The 24,132-nt window shown below is 42.4% G+C and overlaps 1 protein-coding gene across 1 annotated transcript; it reads right to left on the bottom strand.

Annotated features, from left to right (window-relative positions):
* Positions 1 to 4,610: 4,610 nt before the first annotated feature.
* Positions 4,611 to 24,132, bottom strand: slc7a5 (solute carrier family 7 member 5). The gene is made up of 10 exons (XM_037107785.1): positions 22,444 to 24,132; positions 19,680 to 19,805; positions 11,515 to 11,620; positions 10,541 to 10,585; positions 10,332 to 10,455; positions 10,041 to 10,144; positions 9,737 to 9,833; positions 9,463 to 9,612; positions 6,945 to 7,122; positions 4,611 to 6,845 (listed from the first exon to the last, which is right to left on the bottom strand). The coding sequence occupies exons 1-10, from the start codon at positions 23,027 to 23,029 to the stop codon at positions 6,790 to 6,792; spliced, it is 1,572 nt and encodes a 523-aa protein (XP_036963680.1). The 5' UTR covers positions 23,030 to 24,132; the 3' UTR covers positions 4,611 to 6,789.

Genomic DNA, 24,132 nt, shown 5'->3' with positions numbered 1-24,132 from the left:
TCAGTAACAGTTTAATTATGAGTGACAGAAAGTAGCTAAGTACATTTACTCAAGTTCACATTTTTTAGCTTTTACTCGAGTATCTCCATTTCCTGCTACTAATGAAGATGATCACATATATCAAAGTATTAAATAAGTATGCAGTACTCTAATACTCAGAGGTGTTCACTCAAGTACAATTCATATGGGTTACTTTCACTTCTACCAAAGTCATATTTTAACACTTTCACTCAAGTGCGTCTACTGGCTGCTTTTTACACTTCTGTCCATTACAAGTGCAATTTTTGACTTCCTCACTTACTTGTTCCTTACTTGAGTATTTTTATGCTACTTATACCTCTGCTTTACACTCCACACTTAAGAAATGGGAAGGGAAGGGAATACATTAAGGGAATATTGTACTCTCTGCTACGCTACATTTATTTTACAGCTTAGGTTTCTAGTTACTTTTAAGATGAAGATGCAGATACATTATATTGATGACGTTGGAGACCGTGTTAAACACCAAACTGGTTGTTTCCAAGGGTTTTCTTTTTGTTTCTGATGTCTTACCTGGTGTTCCTGTGTATCAAACCTTATGCAAAGAAGAACTAGTAACTCCACAAGCCAGCAGTTACCACTAACATGCAGCTCAAACATTAATTCTTCAGCATGATAATCTCATGATGTCATACATTATATCAAATACATCAGAGACTAAACCCGTGCTTTTACTTTAACATTGTAGCTACATTTTGCTGCTTTAAAACTTCAGTAGAACTCATGCAGGACTTTCACTTGTAACAAAGTAATTTTACGTTGCCGCATCGGTACTTTTAGTAAGAAAGTAAAGGAACTGAATACATTTTTAACCACTGCTGTCGATTGTGTTTAACATTTTAAAAGTTGAGCTGGCATTGGCAAAACTTGATATAGATGTTATGAGAGAGACAGAGTTTGCTTTTTATTCTCTTCTGTCTTTATTTTTTAATTTAGGGAATAAAAACAAGAAATACAAAGTCATACAAATATCAGGAGGAGCAGCAGCAGCAGCACAGTGGGAGAATGTTGCTCTGCTCTCATGCTCTCATCACATTTTCAGTCCAGCTCAGTGTCCACTCAACTAATATTGGACGTTAGGAAATCATTTCAAATTGTGAGTTGACTGTTTTTTGTTTTGTTTTTTTTCTGTTGGTGTGTTTGTGAACTGTCTGAAACTAACCCGTGCAACAAAACTAATGACGGCTCTAAAGCAGGCAGCGTTCGCCACCATCCCTCCTCAGCAGAAACAAGGCAGCAACCTGTTGCCACTGTGCCACTGCATTAAAGGAAAATGGCGCCGTTTTAAATGGGTCTTTACATCTGCACAGGACACATTCTGAGGAAAAGTCAGAGACGTTAGCATTCCACATCCATTCAGCTGTGACTTACAAGCGGGAACAGGAGTGGGAAAACAGGAATTTCCAACTGCCTTTGAGGGAAACTGGAGCACTGAAGTTGTGAGGATGAGTGCGAGGAGAGCATGAGAAGGCAGAGTGAGGCCTGATGAAGATCATGAAAAGGCTCAACAGAGGCACCTCTTTAACAATAAGATCAGTCAGACGCTCATCCCTCCTGTCTGTGCTGTAGAGGCAACTGAGCGAGACGAGAGGCAGTTGAACACAGGCACAAAGGCAAAATATGATGTTTAGTAGGCACCAAGCTCAGTAAAGATCACAGTCATTTTCCAAGTGGAGCTGGTCCAGACGCTACCGATAAATTAACGTTTGATTGCAGGCATTGATTCAAAAAAGTCGGAATTCCACATAGAAAAGTAACTTTAAACTCTAAATAAACAGAAACAGACTCGATTTGAATCACCCAAGCTTGTCAAAAATAAATCTCGATACTGTAAAAAAAAAACGCCTAAAGGAAGTAAGGCTTCATAGACAGGAGCACCCTGACATCTTTTTGCAGGGGAAGCCAGAAGAGGCTTCTGACGTGACCACCAAAGGTTACTGTAAATAAATGGTATAAAATGTTAAACATCAGATGGACGCATACCGCTCTCATTACTGAGAAGTATATTATGCAAATGCAACTCACTAGGGGAAGGGGGGCTCATTCGCAAAGGTGGACAATGCTACTGAAAAGACTTGAGAGAGGATCTGGAAAGAAAGAGGAAGCACACAAATTGAATCTACTAGTGCTGCTACACAGTACAAAGCAGGCTTCATACAGCACTGCATTACCAGTAAATAAGATACTTGAACACTGGGCACAGGAATCAGATGTGCTACACTGTCTGATAGAGCAGCTCGCTGTAATCGAGTGGAACATCAAGCAAAAACTGATCTTACAAACTCCTAGACCGAAATACGAGACACTCAGTCACCAAAACGCACACTAGCAGGCAAGAGCGCTTCCTCTTCTCAGCCACGCTTCTTTACACGTTTCATCCAATAATTACTCTGGTGCTGCACAGGCGTGGCGGTGTGACACACGCCAATGTCAAATAAAAGAAAAAAAGACAAACAGCGAGGCACAAGTAACCAATGAGCAACATGAAACAGTCTGAAGGGAAGCCAGTCTGCATCAACACCTGAACGCAGGCTTGACTGGCAGGTGACATTGTTGGTCTGGTTCATGTTTTATCATGAACCAGACATGTGTTGTGTTGTTTTTGGCACCAGTCGAGAGGAAATTATTTTAGCCAGTGGTGTTTCAGCGCCTCGCTCCTGCGGCGCAGCTTTTGACATCATTGTTGATCTCTAACAATAACTCATGCAGAGGTTTTTCAGAGTGAAATGTAAACCAGAGCCACAAAATTCGTAGCTCTGGTTTACACACGTTTACGTACGTCGAGCAAAGTGCTTTACAAAGAGACAGCATGAAACCCAGCAATTAAAGGTGCAATATGTAACATTTCGCCACCTTTCAGAATCTTACTCTAAACCAACAGGGTAGCTCAGCTAACCATGGAACTAGCAGATGATCACCTCCTGAGGTACGAAGTGGCAGGGGCTAGCTGGTTAGCATGCTAATGATCACATGATCACATTTTGTTGGTAACATTTGCCAATTTTTGAATGTTTTAAATAAAAAATATTTCATATAGCACATTTAAAGTAAATCACTGGAATAGAATAGCAAATAACAAAAACAATGAAATAACATCCAAAGGAAGAAAAAAACAAAGAGTGCTTCGTGATGATGGCTCATGGGCTCAGGAAAATAGAATTTAAGAGGGTCTTGAATGTATCAGAGGAGGTGGATGATCTATTTATTCCTGGCAAACTATTCCACAGTTTAGGGTCTGAAACTGCAGATGTTCTATCACCTTTGGTTTTTGATGATGACTTCTGATTAATTCCTATTGGGACAGAATAGCAGTAATCAAGGTGAGAGGAAATTAAAAGTGTGAACTAAGGTTTCCAGAACTTCAATGGACAGGACCGATTTTAATTTAGCAGTGGATCTGAGATGGAAGAAGCTTGCGCTGACAATTGAGTTGATTTGGTTATTGAATTTCAATTAAGGAAAACTCAAAGATTTTTTACATGGGACTTTACATTAGATGAGGGAGTTGTTTGCAGGACCAGGAATCAGGACTTTAGTTTTGCTCTGGTTCAGCTTAAAGAAGCATTTTGCCATCCAGGATTTTCACATCCTCAATATAATTTGAAGAGAGCAAACACTGCATGGATCACACGGTGGAGGGGGACTGGTCTTGGATGTAGGAGCTAAGCGAAGAATTAAGATAGTGATTTTTCTAAGTTTAAGGACAGGAGGTTTGACAGTTTGTCACCCTCCATCAAGAAGTTGGAGAAAAGTTTTTAATTTTGCCGCAAAAAAACTCAGTATTAAGATGTCCTTAATTTTAATGCAGTCATTGCATATTTCTACTTATCCCATTCAAAAACAAGAGTGTGTATCCTTTTTGTCACATTTCAACGAGAAATCAATGGCAAGTCTTCACCTTCTCCAACCTGTAATAATTATTCTGGCCATTTGGGGGCAGCGCAACAAGCCATCACAACACATTGACACAGTTATAATCAGCTTATAAAGCTGTTATGGCTAAAATGTTGGCTAAAAATTGCTACCCATGTATCAGACTCAACTTTGGCATTCATTTAGAGCAGTGTTTCTGTTCACCTTCTGAAAGTAAGCTCAATACTCACCCTACTTTTAGATCTAAGAAAACATTTGGACTTTAGCTGCTAAATGCTCCACAATGTTCAGCAGCTAACTGCTACTTTGTCTGTCTGACATTAGGTACTGGTCCGGTAGTGTATAGTGGGCGTACTATGTATGTTTACAGGCCATAAAAACCCAAACAATAAGCTAAAAGATGCTCAAAAGGTCCGTAAATGTGGACCTTCAAAGTCAAGTCAAGCAGCTCTAACTAAAAATAAACCATATTTAAAAGCATTTCCCCATAAATGATATTTTTTGGTATTGCTGATTATGCTGTGATTGTAGTTGGCATTTAGCCACACAAAAAATAAAATAAAAAAATAAATGAATAAAAGGAGAACAGATGAGACAACACATGGACCGAAACCAAACACAACAGAACACAAGAGTGGAAAAAAAAAACCTCAAGATTTATTTGTAAAGCACTTTCCACAAAATGCCCTGTAAACAAATTAGAAGGACTAATAACAATAGACAACAAAGTTTCCTAAAAATAAATAAATACAATTTCTACAGTCCTATTCTGGTTAGTCTCCCATCGGCTTTGTGCGATGGCTGGAGTGTTAGAAAGGATCTACCTCTATAACATACACATTAACTCATCCTGCTTCCATCGGCAACGGCTCCGCCCCCTCGAGAGCACTCACACGGTCTCTATGGAAACGACGCGGCCGCGGTAAAGTGGAGCTTTTGGCCTCTTGGCAGGAGGATGGTCCGTGTTAATAATACAGCACTAACTGTGGCGGCGTGCGGACACGTAAAAACGAAACATGAGGATGAAAAATAAAAACTAGCGGTTCATAATGTGATCTGAAAATGTGTTTGTTCCTCCCCTTCTTAATGAAAAACAAAACCCCTCATTTCCTCCCCAACATCTCTCTCTGTATTATCTTTGTCCTCTAACCCCAACCTACATCCACCCACACATTAAAGACTCACCATAACACACACACACACACACACACACACACACACACACTAAAATACTATATAATGTGACAGAAGATCAAAGTATTGAACAGTGAGATGTTTACAGTGACTGAAAAACCAAAACTGTTTGAAAGTGACTGAACCATCCAATGTAGACACTTCCCTCCCCCTTCCACATGAGCACAAACAAACCCTTGCTTTAACCTGACACTGTGTGTACAGTTACACGCCTTTAGTTCAGTGTTCAGCTTGAAACATTGTGTTTGCAAACACTCCCAGTGTGATGAGTTGGGAGCTCACAGGGGCCTTCTGTGAGCTGGGCTCAGTACGAGTAGATATTGATCCCCACTAATAACGAGATCGCTGACCCAAAAAAAAAAAAAAAAAAAAAAGAAGCTCACCAGCAGGAAAATGGCGCATACTTTGAATTTTGACCCACTTTTCAGTCCTGGTATTATGCACCTTGTGTATCTGACCTAGGACTAATGCATGTTTAATGGTAAAACTTCAATTCCAAGAAATCCTGTGCGGATATCAGCAGTAGAGTTTACCACCATGGCTGGTATGTCATACTTTTTTAAATAAATATCTAATGCAAACAGCTTCAACTAAAAAACATGACTTAACAGAACATTTTAACATCTCCCTATAGACCTTTCTCCTCCCTCTCAGGATCCCATTAACCAGATGAGTAAACTCCGTACACTGACTACCCACCTGTAATTGTATAACTCAGCTGGCTAATGACAACGTGGCAGTCTTCATGTGAACCGACACTTCTGTCAACAGTCAAAATCAAGAAAGGGAAACCTCTTCCTAGAGCAGCTTCCACACTGCACTGGGTCACATAAACAGAGGTCCAGACAACAAGAACAGACAACAGACACTGAGTGGTGCTGCAACGACGTCGACCAAAGAGCAACAACACAGAGAGCACAAGACCTTAGCTAAACATGCTAGAGTTGTAATGACTGCAGGTCCTTCATGAGTATCTGACAAAACTAATCTTTTCATTTTTACTTGGAAGCAAAAGCTGGTTTTCAAGAGATTAAAAATAGATGCTTGCAGGATTTTAACAAAAAAAGCTCCTGGATGCAAAGGTTTTAGACCCGAGAGAGGGCTCTCTTTACAGCTGCTGACAGCTGCTTACAGCTATTTTACGGGTCAGTGTGAAGGCTGACCGTGGTCTCAGGACATCATCGACAACTACTGCCACAGCTGACAGGTACGTCTTCATTTGCCACATAAGGCACGGTTTGATAACCACAACAGTGATCTGATGGGGGAGGATATTCAGCATCAACATATTCACAAATGAAAACAATCCATTGAAATGCATTGTAATAAACAACAACACATAACATCCTACAAAGCATAGTTAGTGACTAAAAATTGTTCATACTCAAATACAGGTAACAACCCAAAAATGTCAGCAACATAAGAAACAAGAGAAAAAAAAGTTAAAGGCCCCTAACGCCTGCACGTTTCTGTCTTCATCAGGTCCATATCAGCAGCCAGCAGACAGGGTGTGTGTGTGTGTGTGTGTGTGTGTGTGTGTGTGTGTGTGTGTGTGTGTGTGTGTGTGTGTGTGTGTAAGAGAGAGGGGCTGATGTGGGAGGGGTCAACAGAGGTCAGGCTTCGTCAGCTGTGATGTCAGAGCTCAGAGGTGACTGTTGGCGCAACCCAATTGGCCACTGGCTTTTAGGACTCCTGCGGCACCACCTCCATCATCTTCTGACAGAGGGCTGTGGTGGAGACTGTGAACACACACACACACACACACGATTACACACGATGTCAAGTGAAACAGCAGTTTCAGAAGCTCGATCATGAGCGCAGACAGGTGCTGTACTCACAGATTCCGTCTTGTAGCCACTGGGGTTTGCTCTTCCACCACACACCAATTAAGTACACAGGAACACCAGTGGCGATGATGCCGAAGCCGATGGCGCATTCCTTTGGTGTCTTCCAGAAGGAGACGATGATGAGGAAAAGGCAGGCCAGCACGAAGCTCACTGGCAGCAGAATGTTCACCTGCAGGGAGAAGATAGGAGGATTGATAACAGAAACTCTCAAAGATCATCAGATGAAGTGAAGAGTTCTGCAGCGCCCCATCTCAAAGGGATAAGTTGTCATTTTGGGAGTGCAGCTCAGTCGCAGCCAGTGACTACCTGGCACATTATCCCCAGTTAAACCATGAGATGTTGCTTTTACGTTTCTATTTTTGTGCAGATTAATCAAACAAGATGTGTGCTAATCAGTGAGCTTTAGAGGCGTTCACAAGTGAATTCTGGCAACCGTTGACTTGTTGTTTAACCCTGTCTTAATGTTAAGATAAGCTCATGGGCTGCTAGCTGTAGCTTTATATTTAGCTGTAGGCATGAGAGTAGTATTAGTCTTTGAATCCTACCCGGCAAGAAAGTGAATAATAGTTACAGTGCCATTAAATGGAATGTTCTACCAACGTAGCTGTCCACTCCTTGTACATTTTCTGTCTAATTACACTAGTCTCCAGTTTCCTCTCTGCCTCAGGAGATGTCAGAGCAGGAAAACATGATAACTTGGTTTTGGTAATTATACACTCATGAAAATATTATTATGAACATTATATTCTATTACTGCTGATATTACTGTTCCCATTTCAACCCCTGGATCCTCCATACCAGACCTGTAAGTCTGGAGCAAAGTGCTACTACAATGTAGTTCCCCTCAGAGGATGATAGTGAACCAGTAAAGGTCAAGTGGATCAGTGGGTCAAAAGCCTCACAGCAGCACAAACCACGCTGCATTCATGCTTCTGATCACCTGATGAATACAAGTTTAGTATCCGCTCTCCCTTTTGCAACTCCTGAGAGAAATATGTGGCTTTTAGGCTGCTAAATACTCCACTGTGCTCAGGAGCTAGCTGCTAACTTTCTCCTTCTGCTGTTTGAGGCTGAAATATACAATGAGAGTGAGCCAAAACAATCAGCTGAAAGGCACCGGAACGGAGAAGAGTGCAGAGTTGGTGATTACACAATATCAGTGAATGCACCTTTAGTCTGAGGCTGTTTTTCTTGATAAGGACAAGACCTCCTCAGATCTAATGAAGGTACATTTTTTCACTACAGCATACAATGATATTTGGGAAAACAGCGTGCATCCAGCTTTTTTGCAACAGTTTGGAAAAGGCCCTTCCTGTGTCACCATGACAATGCCCCTGTCCACAAAGAAAATGGCTTTCAGAGTTTGGTGAAGAACTTGACCTCAGCCCCATTCATACTTGAACGCTAAATGTGAGCCAGGCCTTACAACCCGACATCAGCACTGGACCCAGCTAATGTGGTTGTGGCTAAATGGGCGAAGATCCCTGCAGCCACGTCCAAAACCTGGCGGAGAGCCTTCTCAGAAGAGTGGCAGCTGTTACAGAATCATATGAATGCCTCCAACAATCACTTATGAGAGGTGCGGTCAGGTGACCACACACTTTTAGCTACAGACTGAATGTGAACTGGAGATGTCATGACTCTGCAAGATCGCAGGTGTACAGCACCTCTTCAAAATGGTTAATTAGTAATTGTGTGAGTCACTGGGAGTTCTGCTCCAAATCTGTTGAACAGCAGGAATCTGACAGACAAAGGAAGGAAAGAGAAATAGAGTGGGAGAGTGAAAAAGAGAAATGGAGGTCAGCAGGGAGACAGTGCCGCCACTGTCCCTCCACTTAGTCGCACAAACGCACTCACAGAATGCTGGGCTAACAGATCTGTCTGCCTCTTTCACTTCACCGCCCCACAGACTCCGCCTCTGACCAACACACAACGCCTTTCAGCGGGCCGGCGAGTAGTCAGGGCGGCCATCAGCTCTAATGAGGGATTCACACATGTACAGCGTCACACGTGAAAGTTCACACACTCACATTCAGACAAAGTGCAAACACTGCACAATGGTCGTCTGTGTGCTGGGGAGTCCTGCAGCAACTGGTTCGAGAAAGAATAGTGCTCCTCCTCTTGTACACGCACACACACAGACACACACTCACTCACTATCAAGCCACAGGCCTGGACACCAGCTGACAAGCATCCAGCTTCTCTTCTGTCCGTTAATCTGCGATCAGTCTCTATTCATCGGAGCTCTGCTGAATGGATCTTTGTTGGTCGCATCAGACAAAAAAGAATCATTTCCTGCTGCCAAAGCTAACTCAAGTGGGAGTAGATGGTGACAAAGTCCAAGTGAGACTTTCATGTCCAGTCGTCTTTAGCCTGTGTGCGTCTGTCCACGACCACAAAAGTCAGGGAGCACAAAACAAACAAAAACAGCGAGTCTCATCCAAGTTCCTATGCTGATTTTTCTCTGGTTTCTGGTTCAGAGTGGCTGAGTGCATTAGGTTTGGCTCACCTTGATTGGTCTCTCCAGCTCTGGCTTCTTATAGCGGAGCCACATCATCCCGACGATTGCCATGGCGATGCAGAGCCAGTTGAAGAAACTGAAGAAGTTTATGACGGAGAAGATGTCATTGGAGAAGGCGTAGAGCAGCGTCATCAAGCACTGTAGAGCCATAAGAGACAGAATCAGACAGATTAGACATGCAATTCTTGTGGTGTTACGCATACTGAAGCTCAAAATACTGTTTCTTTTAGTGCGCAATGAATTAGACAATAAGGGTACATACAGTGAATATTAGTGATGGCAGTGGGGTCAGCAGGCTGGGGTGGATCATTGACAGCAGACTGGGAAGGTGACCCTCCCGGGAACCCACAAAGAATAACCTGAAAGTGACAAACAGACACGATGCTGAGCATGAACACATGAATGATTCCAACGACTGCATTATGATCTCATGGCAACATTCTGGCTGTTTGTGCAGCGCTCACTGTGTCTCTAAACCTGGTTAGTCTAAATATGTTTAAATGTTTCTTGGCATTTAAATAATTTTTTTAAAAAGGAATCATTTGCAGTGTGTGTCAGAGTATTACCTGGACGATGTGAACAGAGAGCCATTGACTGATCCAAAGCAGGACAGACCTACAAACACAGGGATGATCCATGCCATCGGACCCAGGTGTTTGTTACCAAAATCCTGCGGGGGAAAATCACACACACAGAGTTGTGATAAGAAACTCACTATGATTTAGGCAACTTATCAATGATGGACCAGGAAGACTTTAATGACTTTTGGGTCTGTGATTGCAGGTTAGTCTATTGTCTCATGTATATTTACAGTATGTGTCACTGTTCATAGACAGAAAGTAGAGGTGTGCACTCACCACAGCCACAGCCTCTGAGCCCAGCATCTGCTCAGGGGATAGGGTGGTGAAATAAGCGAGATTTGTCAGAACATACACCGCTGTCACTATTGGCAGGGAGATGATGATGGCACGAGGAAGGTTTCTGAGGAAGACAAACATTCTCGGTTACAACCACAGATTTTCGATCGATCCCGTGTCATAAAATCATACAAGTCACTCAGTCATACCTGTAAGGCTCAATCATCTCCTCAGTGACAAAGTTCAAGTAGTTCCTGTAAGCAAAAGGGAATATGAACAATTAAGAAAACTATTTTGTAGCTAAACATGTATAGTGCTTACTATGCAATTAAAACTGTTATGTGTTAATCTAAGTGGAAATGGATAACAAATAATGTAAGTACTGTAATTCTACTTTATTCCGTCAAAGTGAAGAGAACGAAGAAACAAAGTGACGTTTTTGATACCCAGGGATGAATTCACAGTCTAATTCGAATGTAGGAAGAAGGCTTGGTGACAATTCAATAATATAGTTAACGGACATCAGGTGGAGCCTTATCTTGATGATAAGGTGATGTAATTGACATAATTTTGCAGTTTAAAGTAATAATCCACAGCTCCAGGGCCGGCTCTTGGTATAAGGCCAAACAGGCAGTCGCTTTAAGTGCCACATGCTGGAGGGGCGCCACCGATGAACTAGCTGAAATGGTAGATAATGACTTTATGTTTGCTGCTACAGATGTTTATGAATCATCTCAACTTCAAGCCTGTTTGCTTATTTGGCTAACTGTTGCTGCTGTCTGGCTAACTGCTGCTGCTGTTGCTGCTGGCTGTTTAGTGTTCCTCCTCCTACCTAAAATGTGGTCAATGTCTTCATTCTGATGCATAATCACCAGTAGGTAATAATTTGTTGAATTGGTTGAAGGACTGGTGCAAGTAGTAGCGTGCAGGCTGCAGCTACATGTTTTAGCTTGTAGAGAAATAATCAGGCTGCACCAAAAACCAATCTTGCCTAGGCTGCCAAAATGAACACACATGGAACCATGCAGGGCTGGTTCCATGTGTGTTCATTTTCATCCCTGAACCATCGTTAAGAAATTGTACAATGTAAAGTGTCTGATCCTAAATGATAAAATGGATAATGAACAGACAGCACAGTGACTTGCAACCTGGTCACAGAGGTAGGTTGGATGTAGTAACTCACCAGCCACCGTAGGCAAACAGACCACTGTAGAGCGCCAGACCAATGCTGCCAAACTCATATTTGGACCCCTCGAAGGAATTTTCTGGAAGAAGACCATCTGTCTCACCTGGAGAACAAGAAGAAAAAGTAGGTTAAAAAAAAAATGCCCAAATGCATCTGTCTGAATATTTGCTGTGGAGGCAAGTACCACCCAGTCTGGTGAACCTGAAATGTGAAACAATGTGTGTGTAGGTGCCCAACACACAACAGGATATCTCTGGAGGGGGAATGCTTAAATCTGTCTCAGCATGTGGATCAGTGATGGACTGCAGAATGTAATGGAGTTAAGACAGGCTGAGACGTTCAATAAGTGACCCTGGCTGTGGCAGGGCCCTGTGGATCGACCCCAGGCAGGGACGGATCACACAACAGACAGTTGGGGGGATACAGGAAGAGACAAGCAGAGGCAAGTTGGTGGTTTATTGTCTTGCTCAAGAGGAGGTAACCAGAAGTTGAGGGACTATTGTAATTGAATCAACCAGCCGTCGTGAGGATTCATGACATTTTGGTCATAGCTCTTCTTCAGACCTTCGGGTTGATGCTGGTTTGAAGGGATCTGTGCCACATTCCTCCCCACAACAGGCACACATTCTCAGACACAGCGACGGTTGCTAAACCAACAGCCCTGAGCAGTGTTGGTACTGGGAGGGTTAGTCCTAAGCTGCTGTCCAGCGTGGGAAACACCCAATTACTGGACTCATAACAAACAGACAGATATGTGACCACAGCATCCCAAGACCCCTGCCTGGTTAGTCCTGCTCTACATATCAGCCTGAGATGGTAGCTGTGCAGGGGGTCTCTGGGTCCTGGTCTATAGCCTGTCTAAACTCATGTCTATAGCTCAAGTCCTTATAGTTGTTTCAACTTGTTAATAAAAGCAATAAATTATTTCTATCAGTAAGGATTAAAACCCACCTAAAGGAATTTGCAACAATATTAACCACAGAAAAGCAGAAAAACTGCAACCGCTGAAAGAAATTATTTTTGGCAAATCATAAAACGCTTCCTCTAAAAACAGCCACTGATTTTTTTTCCTCAGACAATCAACTAATCGTTTCAACTTTACTCCACACTTGTGGAGAGCCAAAACTGATGAGGAAATATCTACAGTTGAAGTAAACCTAACCCGTACTCAAATTCACAACTCTAAAAACAGAACTGCACTGCCATTAAAGTGCTTTGCTGATGAGGCTGAGCTGAGTTGAGTACAGATGAGAAATATTTGACATATAGGAGTTGTGTCAGGCACCAAGAACATGGTACCTAAGAGCATGTTAAGAATGCAGTTTGTTCAGGGGTTTATGCCTGCATATTGATATGTTTATGTTAAAGATGTCAAATGGTCACCCATGGTGACCCATTGGTTAGGGTTTAGGCATAAAAACTACTCAGTTAGGGTTAGAATATGATCATGAGTTGTAAACTAACAATGAATCTAGTATAAAGAGCGACTAAGTCCTTGTAGGGAAGGGATGTCAGGGTGGATAGATGGATGGGTCAAACACAGGACTTTCACATGGGAGACAAAGGTTTGTTTCCCATATGAAGCTAAGCTGTTTAAATTCAATCTACCCAGTTCTTGTTTTGAAGGACAAGGACTCAAAATATAGATATTTCGTTCAATCCACTTTGTGTCAAATTGGTTCTTACACTTAACAGCTTTATTCATTCTCCTGTTACCCCCCATTACTTTCCACCTCACTGGTCAGAAAACACCCTGATCTGCAATCAGCTGGTCACATGACACCAGTGCCAGGCAGTGAAAGTGAGACACACGAACACACACAGAGAATAAAATATGCATGCAACACACACACACACACACACACACACACACACACACACACACACACACTTAAAAGGTGCACAAAGACAACCTGAGCTCCTTCTTCTAGTTAGTGAGTTTCAAGTAGTCCTGGTTTAATGGTCAGAATTAAAAGGATTTTAAGACTTTTGCATGAGAAGTAGAATGCCTGCAATTACTAATTGGTTTGATCTGATATCTTCTTATTCCACAGAACTAATACCTTTGAGAAGATTTTGGGGAAAATGCAAGAGTCAGATAAGAATATCAATACCATAGGATATACGTTTTAACCTATGAGCTGATTAGCCTAGCTTAGCATAAAGAGGGGAAGCAGGGGAAAACTGCTAGCTAACACGTCTTAACCTCAATAATTAGCATTTTGTATGCTATTGGTTTCATAGAGATGTAAGATGTAAAGAAACAGTTAGTTTTAGGGGAATTTATCTGGCGCAACTATTTCCTGACAACCACCAACTGTATCCCCTGCCCAGTAGCCTAACCTAAAACCATTTTCATTTCTGTTTGTTCACACATTTAAGTCACACGATACATTTTGATTAGGAAGACAGATTTTAAACCACTGAGTGAGTTGATCACAGCTGTTCCTTTATGCGGAGTGCAGAGTGGTCAGTCTTCCCATCACAAAGATTTTTTAACCTATACTTTTTAAAGATTATTTTTGGCCTTTAAGTCTTCAAGTTTCTCCTCAAGATATCCCTCTTTTGTTTTCAGTTTTATGAGTCACATTCATCTCTGAAATTAAGTGAGAATACCCTGGAGGAATATTGCAGAAATGTGGAGAGGGCTGAACAGAAATGAAAATCACACATACAATTTTAGGGATGAGAAAGGTGACTGTCGAAATTGAAGTTATCTAGTGCACTGCACAGATGGTAATTGGTTGGGCTGAGCTAACGAAACAGTTTAAAGGATTACCTGTGGCCCCGATTCATACTAGCTGTAACAAAGAAGTCTTCATGCCTCTTTTCATCAGAACAGTCATGGGCATACATGGTTCATTTGAAACCGTTTTTCACGTAGATTAAGCTCAATTTAACAACAGATCTTTGGCTGCAAGGGTGCAGTGACTGAGTTGACATTAAATTAAAAGAGGCCGTGGATCAGGTAAAGGCAAAGGAATTACTTGGATTAGGCGTACTCCTCAAACTGCCACGAAGGGAGTTCACCATGTTGTGGGCTATTTGCTAAGACCTCTGGCGTGAAACCCTCCCACTGCATAAACACACACCTTTTACTCATCAACACCTCAGGCAGCTGTGGCTGAAACAGCGGAGCAAATCTATTTCGAGATGTCAACCAGGACTTTTAAACAAGGCCAGAACATGTCGGAAAGTGTAACTGCTGTTTGTTTTCTCAAATAAACGGTGACAGTATCGGATAGATATAGACTAAGAAGGAGAGGGGAAAATCCCTGTACTGTGACAAGATGAGACCGAGGTAAGTTTACGTGGTCGCCGGTCAGTATGAGATCAGTCTGCGTGAGAGCTTCACCTCCAAACAGTGTGGGCAGGCGTCAGATTGAGAAAGCAGGGTTTACTGCAGCTAATCAGATTATTGTCCCTTAATCTGAGACTCCGGCAGACTCCAACTTTATGAGCCACAGAGCTCCATGCACACACACACACACACACACACGGTGAACACAGTATAAAAACACTGGTGTGTAATGGATCAGGGTGAGTAGAGTAAAGTGCATCTGGTGCCAGTTTGGTTTATCTTTACTAAACTCACATCACCACAGTGACTAGAATAGACGGATCTCTACGTGATCTTATTAAATGAGCTACTGGATGTTTACGCTCACATGCTCAGTTTTACATAACTCGTACAAGGATCCCTTCTATGACACTGCTATTAAGTGTCAGCTCTTTTCTATTATATGTCATGTAACTTAATCACGGTGCCTCCCTGCGATTGAAATCTCCATTTCTGCTGCCTTGCTAAAAAAAAAAAAAAAAAGATGTGACCCATTTATCTAATTTCCCAACTTCTCCGTTCTGCAATACCCCTCCCTCCATATTTTTTATTTAGCTCAGGAAATAAATGATTAGTATATAGCCTGTGTCTTTCTCTCTCTCCTCTGTCTTTGATCACATGGCTGTTTGAAGTATGTTATCTAAAAACAGACCAAACAATCAGTGAAATCCACTCCAACTGCAGTGAAGACAGACTGTCAGGTGAGTTTGTTGATGTAATCACAGCCACATCTTTGTCCGCATCCATGGAATCAGAGTTGTCTCAGATAAACAGTTATTAGCAGCACTACGAGGGACAGATTGGTGTTAAAGATTCAACGAATGCCACGAGACGACACATGATGTCAGAAAAGATCCCGTTTCAGACAGCACTTAGTAAAGGACTAGAATTACAAATGAGAAGAATTACCGTTCATGCTCCGGCTACACTCAAACCTAAACAGGTATTAGACAGGCAGGGCTTGCATTCAAGTTATGTGGATTAAGTTTGCTCCGAAATAAGACACCGACACACTTCCTGCCTCCACCAAACAAAGAGCCTGGATCAGTTAGGGATCATGTTTTGCAGTCGAGATTGAGTGCAGACAAACAAAAGAACATTTTTGAAAAACAAAGTTACAAATGTGACCACCCCCTGGTACTAGCCAGGGGTAGCGTGGGTAAGGGTAACTTGTTAATGGCGGCATGGGTTGTTAATCTGGGCCCAATGATTCTAAATTATAAATCTAGGCACTGTCTAGGCACACATTAAGGCTAAAACTCCCACCCCTTATGTAGCTGACATTCACATTCCATTATTTTCTATTTTGTATGTAAGAAGACATGTTGCTGGCCACAAACCCCAATTTCTTTATAGTGAATGTGGCCAACTTCTTAAACTGATAAAACTTGAGCACATTGGTCTGTGTATCTGTGAAATCAGATGCAATCTTGAGAAACCTACTCAGCTCTAATCCTTACTGTACCGCTCAATGAGATGTGTCCACTGTACTAAAGCCTCTAAACTTATCAGTTATCAGCCTTACATTTAAATAATTTCAATTAAAAAAAAAAGTTTCAAAAAATATTTTCACTTTACCCAGGATTAATTACTTTACCATTGTTGCATTACTATTTGGAGGCAAGACTATGAATTCAGGGTTCATTATTTTGGCAAAAGTTAATATATGTCCAACCTTCCGTTTGATTCAGATCTTTAACGTCCTCACCAGCAGCTCCTTCCCAAGAAACTCACTTATTATAGAAACAATTACAACTGACTCTATAGACAATACTGCACCATCAGCCTGGATTTATTAAGAAGTCGAAGTTTATTTGATGGGACAATGATCCACACATATATTTTCTTAAGAGGGTATATCTTAAAGCAGCATTTTCTCTTTTCTCCATGCGGAACCTGCCACTACTCTATGCCAGTAGAAAAAAAAGCACACTCTTTCCTTTTCTAAATCTCTTTATTCCCCACCTTCCCTCTCTCTTCCAGCTCTTTCTGCTCAGCTTCTGAACAATTCAAGTCAGTGTTGTTCAAGTCTCGTTTGCCCACCAGTCAGCTGATCTGAGACCTGTGACCTCCGACCTCCGCACAAACAAGCAGTCTGTCAGTTCACCCACTCTACATGTGTGTATACTATGAAGCTCCATCTGTTTTCATCCAGTTAAGATACATTCAACTCAAAACCTAGAGGTCTGGTGTTGCAGCTTGAGTTAAACTGAGACTATCCAGACGGCGGAGCTTCAAAGCTTAGTAAGGGTTAATGTCAGGTGTTAGGTCAAAGAGGTTATGGGTGAGCTCAGCGCAGCAGACAGAGGAAACACACAGCTGGAGGAAGCAGACAGGTAATTGGTGAGCTCAGCTGCTATCCACAGTCACCCCTTAGTCTCTGAGAGCTCCACTTCAGTTTAAAGTCAGATTTCACTTTTTTTTTTTTTTTTTAATCAAAGGCATATCTCAAAATGTCAAACACTTTACTGAGTAAAACACTGACAAGAGGAGCCCCTCTCCCAGCATCCGTCCCCTAATCTGTAACTATTTGCTGTGTGATTATATTCTGTCTGTGAAACTTGGTCTGTGTCTCAGACTGACTCATTCACATGCAACACACATGCTTGCTGACTTTCTTTTAAGTGGGTTGCCCCTTTGAATATTCTCCTCCTAACAGAGCGCAGATTCGCTCTCATCGAATACTGATCTACTGTACCGCTGATTTCAGTTCGCCCCTGTGTCTTGCTCAGAGGATAACAGGCAGCCAACAGCTTTACTACAGACAGGAAGAGAGGCAGCCATAGGTGCACCGCAGGACTTGGCAGCAGACACACACACACACACACACACACACACACACACACACACACACACACACACACACACACACACACACACACACACACACACACACACACACACACACAGGGTTACCTGGTGGAAGTTTTTTTCATTGGAAAGTATGCAGAAAATGTATTATGCTGCCTTTTAATAGTAAGGACTACAAACCATAGTGGTCTAATTCATATGACATGAACCCACTGAGCCCTAAAGTCTCACTCCAGGTTTGCACTGTCTTCCTCTAGGGGGCAGTGTTTACTGAAGGCACATTATTAGGCTAAAACAGATGAGTAGTGTGTCATAATACACAATCAGTAAACATTCAAAGGTCTGGTGGCTTATAATGAACGGGATACATATTCTTGCTTGTTCAAACAGACAGTAAGACTCAGATGTCTTATAAGTTTATGAGAGGATTTCCAAAGTAGCTGGCGTCTTCTCAAGAGTCATTGTCAGGTTTTTGTGTGCAGTCTTACTGTCTTTGGCTACATTTCACAACATCCTGTGGCTTTAATGAGGTCTCGGCCCAACTCCAGGAAGCATAACACCAGCTACTCTGCTTCCACAAATTCACTGCTTGGTTGGGACAAAGGCAACAGTGAGTGCTGGCTGAGATTAACTTTAGAGAGAGTGGGATTACAATGCTGGAATTTGATCAGACACAACACAAACACTCTGCAACATAAATTTGGGGTAACAAGGCATAAAACAGAAAGAAAATGCCATCATAGCCTCTTCTATTACACATAATTTCCTCAATTAGAGCTCATTTGTCTTTAAATCCAGGATTATTTTAATAAGAAATTGTTTGTGTTATTCAATTAATTAAGGGCAATTATTTTTTATGTTTTATTATTTTTGTCACGGTTAAATGAGATTTACAGAAACACATGCAAAACATAAAATCCAATTGATATCACTATTATGTAAGTGAGAAACTGATGAAATGAAAATATTTCAGTTAAGATTTCCCCAATCAGAGCATGGGTGTGCTTGTCTATCCAAGTCAGACGAGGGAAGCAGTAGGGAAGACTTTATAGAAAGAAACAGCACTGCTCAAGTAACCACTTCCTGTTTCGGGTCATGTGGCACACAGTGCGCCATTAAAGATGGCATGCTTCCAGTATAAATACCTGAACCTATACAGTATGTGCTGTGCTACTGTGTGTAATTTAAGCCAACTGTTACTAGACTGGCAGTTGCATAAACAAACAACCTGCAGGGAGTAACTACCCGGGCGTGCTTTCAAGCTGAACATGTAAGCTAATGTCACGTCCAAAGCTTTCCTTGTGCTATAATTTACAAACTGCTCTCAGCAAGTCATTAACTTTACTACTGACGTGATCTGGATTCAAATTGTATTTGACCTGATTCACAATTGTGTTAACATTTAAAATATATAGTTTACCATTTGAATCTTATGTGTAGTACACCTTATCAGTGGTATTATTATCAAAGGACCACTGTGTAGGATTTAGTGGCTTCCATAATAAGGTTGCAGATTGCAACCAACTGAGTATACCTCAAGTCACCAAGTGCACAGGAAACTCAATGGTGGACGCTTAAAACAAGAAAATATGCTCTGTGTAGGGCCAGGGTTTGGTCTGTCTGTTCATTCAACACAATACAAGACTCAGTGTGAGGATTTTATGATAAAATGCTGATAAATACGGATCCCCTCAGGTGACATTGGTGAAAAAAATGTTATTGCTTCTTGTATGCATGTATCCAAAACACTGAGTGTATCTTTTTGTCATGCATTATATACAACTAAACTTATCATATAGGTGTACATTATTTCAATAATCATTTTCTGCTATTTTTTTAATTAGTTTACTTTGTTTTAGATCATTAATATAGACAACAAAAACGTGTAGAATTATGCAGCCATTAAAGACATTCATGACCCCTGGACGGGGAATTTAAAACACCCCCAGTTGTAAATGTACGCGTTTGTGTATTTCTATGTATTCAGCGCATTGGTGCTTGTGCGAAGTACCTTGGCCTATCTTGATGAAGCCGATGATGATGATGAGTAAGAGTGCCAGGAGCTTGGCCGCTGCAAAGAAGTCCTGCACTCTGGTGGCCGCCTTCACGCTGTAGCAGTTCACAAACGTCAACAAGACTGCGGAGACAGAGAGAAAGGAAAGAGTGAGAGGGAGACTGTAGGTGATGACACACTTATGAGCCCCACTTTTGTCTATCATGAAACATCCACTCACTCTACTTGACACAACACAACGCATATGCACCCCCTCAATCTTCGCTCTGTCTGCTGGGTACTGTGCCGCTACTAGAATAAAACAGAATAGAATAGAATTACCCTATTGATCCCAGACTGGGAAATTATTCAAATATCAAATATTTAAAGAATTTAAATATTTTCAGAGTTTAAAGAACTGCTAGAGAAGAATTCAGAGATGGTAAACAAATTCTTGAGGGAATAAGTCCCTTTTCCCTCTTTTTGGTGCTGATGGCCACCCCCTCCATCACACACACTCACACACACACACACACAGGTTTGTTAAAGCGGCACATAACCCAGGACCCCATCAACAGTGATTAACTAAAGCAGCAGGTCCCTTCAGAGCTCCTAAATCAGGTCGGGGCCACAACAGAAAGACAAGACTGAGCACAATGAGGCTCTGTGTTAAAGAGACCAGGACAAAGAGAGGGAGACTGAGTACAGTGGCTGGACACACACACACACACACACACACACACACACCGAGTTAGACACACGCACACACTGGCATCAAAATTCACACAGGCATGCACACTCACAACAGGCTAATACTACAGAAAATATGTGTGTATATGTTATTCTCAAATGTGAGCAGACACACTGACATAGAAATATACTGATCTCAGTTCCACAAACTAACACAGAAATAGGTTAGGTAAAACAATAACTCACATCCATATGTGTGTGTGATGTATGTGTACATAAGTGCATGTGTGTGTGTGTGGAGATTTGACTTTCAGCCCCACAGTGACCCTGACCACCCCACTGCCTACAACACTGGCATGCACACACACACCTAAGCGAGTGGAAGACATGCAAACACACACACACGCGCACACACACACACACACACACACACACACACACACAAGCAAGGCTCACGGTCCACGGCTTTGTCATGTGGTTTCAGTCAGGAATTAGCCTGCAGACAGTTTGAAGATTAGGTGCTGCCTGAGTTACGCGTACTATTTAACACACACTTATTAATATACATGCATACACAAGGTCATGTGTAGTCATGTATTCAGATAGAGAAGGAGTGAGTGAGGTTTAAAGGAGAATAACTACTTGCTGTGAGTGGCAGTTGAAGCAAACGGCACAGTCAGTGACTGGTGCCAGTAGGCTAAAGCAGCTAATAATCCAGAGTTAATCTGGTTAAGACTCCATACAAACCAGGGCAGTGTGTCTGGCGAACACACTCAAACTGACCAGCATATTTAACTAACACAGTACTGTGACACTAACATCAACAGGCTAAATAGATTTACTCACCCTAAATACGGAATGTTAGAGAAGTTTAACTGGCTACTTTGAGTGGAATTAAAAATGTTAGTTACCTGTTGATCACATGCAGCCTAATTTATAATTTATACATTGTTTGGCATTTTAATATCCAACACAATGACCAATGAAAATCACTTATCTCTAAATTTGAATTTTTGTATAAAAATGAAGAAGAAGAGACAATATCACTATTTCTTAAGCCAAACACATCATTTTTTACTGAATCATCTGAAAAATGCATTGCAACAAAACTGAAAAAGTGACTGTTTTTCTAAGCTCATGAAATCTGCCATTTTGGAGATTTAGACTGGACAGCGATGAACACAAAACATTATTGATAAATTCTATATTTTTTTCGCGTTTCTGAATAACTCAATGCATATCCTAATATTTTCTCGCACTCTCGATTTAAGGAAAATTTAAGAAAGACTTAGTATGACAATTTGGTTTCAGGCAGGCTAATGGGAACGACTGCAAATAATTAAAGGGAAGCGTTTATTGAAGCGTTTAATTTGTTTAGTTTATAAGATTTAATTAATATTAGTTATTCATCTCAACATATTCAGTCATTTGTAATCTATGCCATATTTGGAACACTATGGGCTCACCATTCTCTCAAATTCGTAACATTTCTCATTACATTAAGCTAGTAGCTTCAACGTTAGTGTTTATACGTTTAGAAACTTAGTTACATTAGTTTTATTTTTAGGAGAAAAAATTCTAAATGTAAGATATTCACTTCACTCACTTAACCTAAGTACGTTAGTGAGAAAATGCGTGTAAGCAGTCTGAGTCAAACTTCCACGGTGTTTCTTACGGCCCCACTGAATGAGACTAGCTGGTGATGCTCGCGAGCATCCTCTCCTCTCTCATCCCCGAGCTGATGTAATATCGCGACATTTTTCCACCACTGTTTGAGGCTGAGCGCGTGGATGAATATGTAGTTATGTGCCTGCGTCTCGTGCCGGCATCACACGTGGTCCCTTACATGTCGCACTGACACTATTCATGGAAACTAAATCAACGACCGAGACTGTGCGCCCAGTCGGTGGGTCACCCCATCGGTCTGAGTCACGTCAGCCACACAGGTGTGCGCTAATTATGACAGGCTGACACAACAGGAAGCGCATCTTAGTGCATTTACATTTGTACCGCCGGCATGCACACGACAACAGCACAACAACGCCTAAAAGTTGCATCATCCAGGACAGCATGGCCCGGCTCGGATACTCACGGATACAGAGGCAGGCCACGAGCTTGGCCCCTTCCTCCGGCACCGGGCACACGGGGAAAATCGGTTTGAGGAGGTAGGTGGCGAACACGTAGGCGACGATGTACTGCGAGGACGGCCGGATGATGAGCAACTCGATCCAGAGTTTGAGGAAGGCCGGCAGGGAGCCGTACACCTCCAGGATGTAGGCATAGTCTCCGCCGGACTTGGTGATGGTGGTCCCCAGCTCCGCGTAGCAGAGGGCGCCCACCGTGGAGAACACCCCACACACCGCCCACACGATCAGGGACAGACCCACCGAGCCGGCCTCCTTCACCACGCCGGTCGGTGTAACGAAGATGCCCGAGCCAATGATGGTGCCCACGATGATGGCCACGCCGTTCACCAGGGTGATGGTCCTCTTCAGGACGACCCCGTCCTCTCCTCCGGCGGCGTTGTTTGGGCTCTTGCCGTCACATACCGGTGCTCCAGTCTCGCTGGGGTCCCCCTTCTCCACGCCGCTGCTGGGGGTCAGCATCCTCTCCGTGACTTGCTTGTCCTCCTCTCTGTCTGCGGAGGAATTTGAGTTTCTCTTTTTTAGCCCCGACATCGTTCGGCTTAGTTTCCTCTTTCTTGGACACAAAGCTTCCCACTTTGCCGCCTCTCTCCCTCAGTCCCCTCTGTGTCCGCTGTGGTCTGGTGCCGGCCGGGCTCAGCCACGAGGAGCGGGTGCGTCTGTCGGTCTGAGTCAGAGCGGCGTGCTTTCTCGCTTCCCTACTCTATCCCTGTACAAAGAAGCTGGAAATTGGCATGATGTCCCTCCTCCGTCAAGGCCAGCCCCTGCTCTCAGACCGCCGTCTCCTCACTAATGCCCGCATCACTTGACTCTTTCGCCCTCTAGCGGCGAACGGCGGTACTTCTCTTCGCCACGCACTTCCGCATCCCACAGCTCTGATGTGGGTTCGAGGGGTCACATGACGGACCCCCTCTTTATTAAATGACATGGAAACGCCAATAATACTGCACAGCAGCAGCAGGAGGAACTGGAAGCCCTATCGTATATTCCAGCCAAGCACTCGTAACAGTTGGACTGGTTTCATGGTGCTGGAATCTCAAGGAGAGGGTCTGAAAATAGCGTTGGGGGAACTGAGGCCCCCAGGAATTGGGATTTACAACAACTTGTGTCGTTGACGGATCCAGCCCATCCTCTTCAAAGCATCAGCTGCAGCCTGGCGTTTAGAAACCTTTTGACTCATGAGTAAAAATAAGGATGTCACAATGATTTAATGAGCATAAAGTCCTGTAAATTGCTGTGACGATGCATCCTGGATTGAAATTAATTGAAATATCGGCCTGTTATCGCAGGATATCCAGTGTTTATCCAGCAAATCATTTCACATGTAACTCCCAGAACAAATACTTGGCATGTTCACAGGTCACTTACTTTAGAACTCACAAATACAGTTCCCAAACCAATTCTGCTGTGGCCCCGTAGGACAAAACACACTAGACAAATATATGCCATTCAGGCTCACAGGCAGTTAGGCAGTGGACATTATTGAAATTTTCATGTCATTATTTTCTTGGATCAAAATCTTTAGATTGACTTTACCTTTGATTTTGTCAAGAAACAAATATTTCTATTGTATCATGGGACATCATTTTTTACGTGAATAATAAAGAAGCAAACTGTTGGACGGGGGTCATGGAGAT

This window comes from Acanthopagrus latus, chromosome 8 (assembly GCF_904848185.1).
Source record: "Acanthopagrus latus isolate v.2019 chromosome 8, fAcaLat1.1, whole genome shotgun sequence".
Lineage (NCBI taxonomy): Eukaryota > Metazoa > Chordata > Actinopteri > Spariformes > Sparidae > Acanthopagrus > Acanthopagrus latus.
Note: the sequence above shows the minus strand (reverse complement) of the source record. Positions and strands in the feature narration are given on the sequence as shown.